This window comes from Aplysia californica, unplaced genomic scaffold (assembly GCF_000002075.1).
Source record: "Aplysia californica isolate F4 #8 unplaced genomic scaffold, AplCal3.0 scaffold00066, whole genome shotgun sequence".
Lineage (NCBI taxonomy): Eukaryota > Metazoa > Mollusca > Gastropoda > Aplysiida > Aplysiidae > Aplysia > Aplysia californica.
Genome location: NW_004797336.1, coordinates 109,556 through 118,566, shown reverse-complemented (window position 1 = coordinate 118,566; position 9,011 = coordinate 109,556). Strand labels below are relative to the sequence as shown.

General features: G+C 39.2%; 1 protein-coding gene across 2 annotated transcripts in view; it reads left to right on the top strand.

Moving 5' to 3' along the window:
* Positions 1 to 8,187, top strand: part of LOC101846198 (zinc finger protein Pegasus) — a 9,979-nt gene extending 1,792 nt beyond the window's left edge. The window contains exons 2-3 of one of the 2 annotated variants that reach the window (XM_035968517.1): positions 4,398 to 4,589; positions 5,726 to 8,187. In XM_035968517.1, the coding sequence (XP_035824410.1) occupies positions 5,748 to 7,181 (1,434 nt within the window). In that variant the 5' untranslated portion in view covers positions 4,398 to 4,589; positions 5,726 to 5,747 and the 3' untranslated portion in view covers positions 7,182 to 8,187. The remainder of the gene's footprint in view (positions 1 to 4,397; positions 4,590 to 5,725) is intronic. The other variant, XM_005093550.3, reaches the window with a different exon arrangement.
* The last annotated feature ends 824 nt before the right edge of the window (positions 8,188 to 9,011 follow it).

Here is a 9,011-nt window from a genome sequence, read left to right as displayed (position 1 = left end):
TGTTGTCACCGCTTACAACTATAGAAACCTAACAGCCATTCAAATGTCGTTACGGCTCAGAAAGAATAAGCCGGTTCCCACGCCCGTCTTTAATGAAACTTTTCTTGTAAAAAAGTAGAAGACTTTTAAAAAATAGCTCTGTACAGAGGGCTCACGCTCTCCCAGCCCTGACAATGGGGTGAAAGTTTACGACATACTTTCCCCCAGTGACGCAGTTACCTATGCGCCCATTGGGCCTTTGTTAGGCGTGTTTTATTTTCCGCAGCAACACAACCCAACCCAATTCATAGACGGTATGTGTTTGGAGTGCTGTGTGTTTGTGCCTCTGAGATTTAACATTTTTATTAATTACATCAAACCACTTTTGAGGCAACGTTTTCTTCAGATAAAAACTAATTAGAGAAATTTGGAAGTGAAACGGCTTCGTTAACTAAGAACAAACTTTAAAGTGATGGAAGACAAAGGTGACTCTTCTCGTTTGAATGGTTCTCAAAATGCCATGGCTGGCCGTGAGTATAGAAAAATCATTACTGTTTTGTTCTTATATTGCTTGCTTTTTGGTGGTAAAGAAGTGGGAGAAACCTAAGCCCCACCCAAATCTTGGTCCACCCACCGCCACTGCATTCTTTGTTTGAATTTTGATTTACTGGCTTATATTAGTGTTTCCTTCCAGTCTCACGCTTTTAGTTCACTCCTCAACAATTACATCAATTCTGGGTCTCTGGCGTTCAGCTTTGGACTTAAACGAACGAAACTACAAAATTGCCGTAAAATCTAGATCTAGTTAAAGTAAAAGTGACAGTATTCTAGTTCGAAGTAGAATCTAGATTTGATTAGAAGAATACTGAACTGATTGAATCATTGTCATTGTGAAGAAATAGACTATTGAAATTGAAAGAAGGCAACACCTAGTCTAGATCTAGATATAGATCTAAATTGTGGTGAAAAAATCCTGTCTAAGTCTAGATCTAGATCTCAAGTCTAAAGTGACAAATGGTTGTCAACAAATTATCGAACTAGCATTCTAGTCTAGCCATCCTTTAAAGTACGTCTAATCTAGCCGTAACTGTACAAGTACAGGTAGCCACAAGCGGATAGCTAGAGAACGACAACTAAATGCCATTGGCCGATATTTATAGTAACAACCATATCTTGTTTGACGTCATTGAAGGATTCCCACTTTGTCAGTCATCGTGGCAACACCACCGCACTACGGCAGCCTACCGACACGGATTATTTTCTTTGCAACTTGCAAAACTGTTCCGTTCGGTTCTCTGTGATTGTGCATCACACTTTTTTCGTCCAGATTGATTCTAATGCTGTACACTACGTAAACTGAGAAAAAAAAAAGACCTAGAGTAGGCCTACGTACAAAAACAAGTTCAAAGTTCAACAACGCTGCGCAAATAATTAAAGTTTTGTAAGCACTAGAAATTAAGCGCTTACAAGAGATTGGACTCTATAAGACGCTGAGCTGCAAATGGAGTAGATCTAATTTGAGACTGCGGGTTTTGCAAATGGATACTGTGAGTGCAAAAGCAGTATACTAGGGAGAACCACTAGGAAAACTCTAAGAGGGAAGCTTGGAAACTGCCTGTGCAAACCACATGCTACGCAAATCACGATTAGATGGCGCGGCGGGCATCCCCCTTGCGAGGTCAAACAAGATGGTTGTTACTATAAATATCGGCCCGTGGCGTTTAGTTGTCCTTCTCTAGCTATACACTTGTCAGCTAGCCTGCCAGTCTAGCCGTACTTAGGGTAGACTCTATTGATGGAAACCTGTTGGGTACACAGGTCTCATTAAAAGTAAATTCAGGTTTAAAATAACATGCATGTGAGAAAGGCACCTTTTGGTTTCATCTGAAATACACTTAATGTAGGCATTGCTGACTAAAATTTTATTTAATTTACAATTCAGTATTTTTTGCTTTTTGTCAGTCTGGCCATCGTTACTAAGTATGGCTAGCCTGCCAGTCTAGCCGTCTTTAACCCTTAGACCCCGAGAAACATTCTGACCGTTCCAGAACTTTATCGATGCATGATCCGATAAACCCCTTCAGTTCACCGGTCTGGGTCTGGTAGTCACGGATCCAAGTGAGCCTGAGTCAGGCCCTTCTTGGCATAAACGTGTGTGCAAAAAACTATTCTCTGGCAACTCTGATTAGTTTTTGTGTGGATATTTTGTTATTGTGTTTGATGTATTTGTTATTTTGTCTATAGTCAATCTCTATTTGTTGTGACCCATGTGAAATTCCCTTAAAATGGTCGACAAGGCCAGGCAGGGGGTATTACTATTAGGGTCAGTAGAGTCAAGGCTCAAAGGGTTTTAAGTACGGCTAGCCTTCCAGTTCCAGTCTAGCTGTACTTAGGTTTGGCCGTATTGACCGAAACCTGTTGAATACACACTGGTCTAATTTTTGTCATTATTCAGGTTTAAAATGTAATATTCTGGTTTCGTCTCGAATTCAAATACAAACTACTTTAGGTATTGCAAACTAAAATTTTATTTAATAAAGATCTCTACAATTCAGTATTTTTTGCTTTTTGCCAGTCTAGCCATCATTATGATTATTCAGTACGGCTTGCCTAGCCGGCCGTCTAGCCGTCATTACGTAGGCCTACGGCTTGCCTCTTCTTTATTACATAGAATCAATATTTTATATTAAAGCCCCCACGCCCCCCCCCAAAAAAGCCAGAGGTCAGTTTGGGGGCTCGATGTTTGTTAAGGCAAACTCTCAGTATCCTAGCCCTGATCGGTAGGTGTAGTCCTTCTTTGACAACTCTGCGTCCCCCATCAACCAAGCCCTGTCTTTTAAAATTAAGGGTCTCTGCTAGATTTGAAGGCGTATCATATATTTGATTTTTAAGTAGAGTGTGACCTGAAACAGGGTTTTTTCTTTAACAGCCTATACCTGTCTGATTGGGTCAGCCCACAGAATAATGCTCTGTTTTTTACTTTTTTTGGTAAAGGAAAAATTACCCATTGCAGTTGCAAAAAAGGTGGGGTTGTTTGAGTCAGGAGTTTGGAATCAGCTATGGCTAATGTAAAAACAATTTTAAAAATTTATTCACATGACAAGAAACTTAGATTGATTGTCAAGCTGCTTGAAGCCGATTTATAGAATTTGATGGGTGTATATGTCTTATATAATAGGGAGGTGAACAATTACAGCATTTTTAACTCATCAAGAGGACATGGGTATGCGGAAGACTTTAGTTAAATTATAAAATATGTAGAATGTTGCTATCCTAAACCATCCAGCAAAGAATCAATATAAATTATTGAAAAAAACAGTATTAAATATACACATCATCATAGTTCATAGTAGTATCATTTGTTTGTTGACAGTTTAATTTTTTACATTTTTGTTGATTCAATGTTTTTACTGTTTGAATAAATAATTAAAAATGCAATACAGTGTGTTCATGGCTAGATTGTAATTTCCCAACCTGAATGTTGTAGGTCTTGGAAACCATGTCACTGAAAGTACCACACTCAAGAATGACATGTATTATAATTAAACATTGTTTTTTCATTGGTCCACTGGATGAGATATTATATTTTTCCCGTTCATCACAGGATTTTGTTTATTAAATAAATAAGAGATGTGATCATCATGAGAACCACTAACTTAGTTATTTTATGAATGTATGATTTAATATTTATGCAAATATCAGTGCAAGATCTTTTGTTGTTTCACATCCTGGTTTTACTGGGAGAAAAGTTTACTAATGACATGTAGATAAAGACGAGAAAAAGGGGCAAGAATTCACTCATCGTAGTAGGTTGGTTTCATATTATGTTCAGTTTTGTACATTTTGTTATTAAAATATCGTGTAGCATGTAATCTACTGTTGTTTTGAGACTTACTTTTTTAACTTCAAGTCAATTGTAGGATAATATTAGACCTTGCTCTTGTTATGGCATTTTGATTTTATTAAATGAAAACAAACCATTTATATTGTCCTTTTGATGGCTTTTTCACAGTTCATAACCTTTGAATTCATATACTTGCGAGCAAAAGAAACGCAAAATCCTGTTTACTTTGCAATGGTGATCATCTTCGTTTTCCATTTTTTTACAAAAGGGGGGAATTTAAACACAAACTGTTTTCTAGCATTATGAAAGGATACGTGGGGCATCACTGTGAATATTAAATTTAAATGGACAACATTTTCAACTTCCGGTTAATGCATCAAAATGCTCAGTAGTGGTTATGGCCACCATTAGATCGGATAACTGCGGTGCATTTGTGGTTCCCCTTGATTCCACCCCAGGTCATGACGTGATGTCCTCCCCAGTGATTCCTGTCTATGACACAGCTGTCACGATAACGTTCGTCTCCATTTTTATAAACTATGAGGCCTCTGTTTGTTGTATCTATGGAGAACAGGCATTTGACCAATAATGAGAATCGAGGACCAGTCTCTCAGATGGCTGTTGACATGGTGCTGGGCCCAGTTGAGACACTCAGACACTCTTGGTGATGGTGTGCGGTCAAGACTGGACCATAGTACGGTCTACGGCGTCTACAGCCTATCTGACACCATCGTCGGTTCACTGTGTCTCGACTTTGGGCTCTTCTGTGGGTACCCCTTATTAAATCTAATGTTGTTGTAGCTGTCTGAAGTCGATTTGAACGATACATCCGGACAATGTGTCTGTATGCATGTGCTTTGGTTACTCTGGGTCGACCTGACCTTTTTTGGTATGCTGTAGAATTAGCGAGCTGAAAACGGCTTATCAGTCAGTGGATAGTCTAGATGTGAACACCAAAATGATTGGCGACCACAATTGACCTTTCTCCTCCCTCCAAACAGCCTATTGCTCTTTCTTACAGTACAGCCCTAAAACGTGGCAATTTCGTCGCCAATGCAGGCGAAACGACCGAAACTATTTTTTACCACAGCTTTACAGCCGAGCTCAGGTGAACATTTTTCACCCTTTTTTTCACTTATTTAGACGGTGTTTCAGAGGCACCACGTTACTTTTTTCATGCTTCAATTAAGGGGCAATAACTTTAGTTGCCGGTGACAAACAAGACATGTGACTTTTGATTCTCAATGAGGCTATGACATACTATTGATGGTGTAAACTTCAGTCTTCTACCATAGATGGCTTTTTTAGTTATGGCCAAAATAGTTTTTTGCGTTTCTTTTTCTTGCTTGTATATAATATGCATGATATTATGAGAAAGGTCTCATTAAATACAGGCATTTATGTGAATAACAGATTAAATAGTTTTTGAGTCCAAACTGAATTTTTTCGTATTAGGTATGATAGGCAAACCATTAAATCTAAAATCTGATTGTCATTCAGTGAACATGAATTTGATTTTATGTATATTTTGAGATGTCTCTCATGTTACTAAGCATTTTATGTGAATGGCAAATCAATATTTAATTTTTGGGCCCAAACTAAAATTTGTAATCATAGTTTATGAACAAAACAGAATGTCATCATGATTAAAAAAGAACATGTTACATATTTACTCATAACATGCCCTCTGACCTGTTTAACCTAATAACATTGTTTCGTGGCCTTTTGTTTATTACTTGGCTGTATAATGAGACCAGAGTTTTATACTCCAATGCAATTCTTTTCAAAGCGACTTTACCTGGATATCTTTGTAGTGTCACTCATGATTCGTTCATATAATTATTACGACAGAGCATGAGTTCCGTTGACAAATTTTCAACCCTTTGTTTGCTTTTATTGCAGTTCTCTCTCTTCCAAACTCACCATGGAGTCAGAGATGAGTGAGCGACACATACAGGCGGAGTCTGTTCTTTCCCCTGCTCAGGAGAAGGAGTCTAGCAATTCTGGGACCAGTGAAAGTGAAATGTTCCCCCCAGGGCTAAACAGCTCTCTGGATGCCATGACTTCTCTGTTACCTGAGTTTGCCTCTGGAAAATCAAACATGTCTGAAGGACTACCTTTGCAGTCTTCCCAACAGGATCTCAAGTTTTTTCCTGGTCTAGGTCCAAACATGAACCTGGCGTATGACGAATTAAATAAAGTGTATGTCTGCCATTTGTGTGACTTTCGTACTGCTTTTAGAAACAGTTTGTTAAACCACCAGGCTGTGCATTCAGATTTGCGCCCCTGGGTTTGCGCCATGTGTGAATACGCGGCCAAAAGAAAACAGGACCTGAAAAAGCACTTGCACACAGTTCACGGGATGATGGTGGAATCAACACAGCTGAAACCAGTGATGGGTTTTCCTAATATGAATCTGTCTGGTTCTGGGCCTGCTCCACCTAATGCAGGGGAAGGCCTCAATTTTTGGGATGTTGGGAAAATGGGTAAGTCATCATCAGACTTCGATCAGTCAACTTCTGCCATCATGCACTCCTCTAGTGGGCTTCCAAGTTCCCGAAAAATGCAGGGAAAACTGCCCCCTTCTTCATATGAGTCTTCCAATTTGCCAAAACAAGACTTCATGCGAGAGAGTATGGCTCCTTTATCAAAAATGGGTATGGCGTCAGCATCAGACCCTGAACAGGGGGAGTCCTTATCCTCTCCTGAAGATGACGATTTACCCATATCTTTCCCAGCAAGTTCTCCTTTGCCTTGTAAAGTAGAAGTAGAAGGGCAAGCTGATGATTCGCAGTTGTCTCCAGGAGAAATCCCTGCGGAGTCTTTCCCAAGCAAAACCGAAAGAGCTGATACATACTCCGAATATGATGGCATGCAGGGACACATCCCCTTACCAACTACACATGGATCACAGGATACCAAACTTTTATTGGACAAGTTTCTGCCATCCAACCCCTCGCCTCAAGACTTCATGCGAAGAGCAGGAAACAAACGTCCTCGAGAGTCCTCAATAGATCGTTCCGCTTCGTATGGTGAGAAAAGCCATCAGCACTACCTCCAATCTTCTGTCACTGGTTTCTCTTCATCTTCTTTGCCTCTTCGCGGCAAAATCTCCCGCAAATCTGATTCTGAGGATCCTCCCAGCTGTAGTAGTAGCACGAACGTGACACGCATACAGGGGAGCCAGACGCGTCAGTCATTCCTGTGTGAGTTCTGTGACATTATGTTCTTCCAGCGGGCTATGTACCTGATGCACGCTGGTCTCCATGCTGCGCACAACCCATGGTGCTGCACAGTATGTAACCACACTTTCACAGAGAAGTACAGCTTCACCTCTCATTTCATTAACCAGCATTAGTTAAGACAGTTTTTTCTGAACAGAGTGGGAGATGAAGGAGTGTGGCATCAATGCATCTTTTACTTTTCTGATATCCTTGTGACGATCTAAGGAAGTTTAGATAATTTCAAGTTGTTGGGTATACTGCTACGGTTCTGTGGGTCTGTGTCATATCCACCTCTTAAATTACTTAATTCGAAATATTTCACCATCATGCAGACACTCAAATTGATAATCAGGGCATTTCTATCTTTATAACTGAAAAATTATTTTAAATCTGTCCAACAAAAATATCTCAAATACTTCAAGTGTAAAATACATGGTGCCAGTTTTGCCATGTACCACTATTGAAATAGCGAACATGAAATGGCACCACCACCAGTTTTCTTTAATATCATCGCACCTCTTGAACACACAGTATGAATTGTACAGAGCCATCACTAGTCATATGATCTACACGCTTTCATTCTTGTGAATCACCTTTTAAGTGTCGCAGCCAAGCAAAACTGTTAACAGTGTTTTATCCCTTACCAAAATAAATGTCCTGCCTGTCCCAGTCCCAGTGGTACCTTATTATAATCATATGTTTTATTTCTTTTTTCTGCAACACTTAGTTGTGTATAAAAAAAGCTATATTGAGGCTTTTACTTTCAGGCAAATGGTTCTATTATGTTATTGTTCTGAACATGTTTTGGGTTTTTTTTTTTATGTTTTGAGATTTTTAGGGGGGGGGGGGGTTGGCATTGTATATCTGTTTGTGCTGATATTCTTGGGACAGGACTGTGTTGAATTGTAGTTGTACTGTCACGAGGCATGTGTGTCTCAGTGTGAGCAGGCCTTATTCTCTCAGAGATGAGCCCGGGTTTTTTTTTTACCGACTTGCTCTGTCTGTCACCCAAGAACAAAATGTTTCAAGAAAAAGGGTGAATATGTATTAGGTCTGATTTGCAAACAGCAATTTGTTGACCATATTTTCCCCTACGAGTGCATATGTTTCCTTGAAGTAAATTCGCTTTTCTGCCCTGAATTTAATCCACGCTTTCATTTGCATTTTGGACTTTTACTTAGGATGGTTTAACCGGTCTCTCTCTCTCTCTCTCTCTCTCTCTCTCTCTCTCTCTATATATATATATATAGCCATTGGAATGACTAAAGAAATACAATAAAATAAAATTGGAACTTTAGGGATGGACTAAGTTATAAATGAAATGTCTTAGCAGGACCAAGCGCATGTTTTGTCATCTTCTTCATTTTCATTGAGACCCTCCTTTTTGATGAGATCAATAAGAGCAAGGGTGTCCCTGGTAGCAAGATCTCTGTAAGTTTACGTCTTTGTCTGTGACTTTCAAACAATTAATAGAAGTGAAAAAAGGTGCTGCTCAAACTGATGAATATTTACTCAGGACTGAATGATAGTAAAGAGTGCCTTTTCAGATAAGAATTATAAAGTGCAAAAAGGTGTCTCCTGTTACTGTTACACTTAAGTCACCCCCTCGTATCTCCCTCTAAACCTTCTGTTCGGTCATTCAAACGCAAGCGGATATATTGATATTCAGCCAAAACCAATAACTAATTACTCCATTACTATTTCAAAGTAGTCTACATGTATTCAAATTTTCTAAGTTTCTGTCACTGACTCATGCTAATGACAAAAGACTGCTGATGAGAAGACAGTGAGAGTAATTATTTAGTTTTTACCATTGTCTCCGCCTAAGATAAGCTCAGGACAATAATTACCTTATTCACTGTAGGGTACAGATGACTATATTTAACACAAAGATGTTTAATACCAAATTCCTTTTACCTCGAAAGGATTTCGCATCCCCCTCCCTTTTTTAGTCAATGCATTAC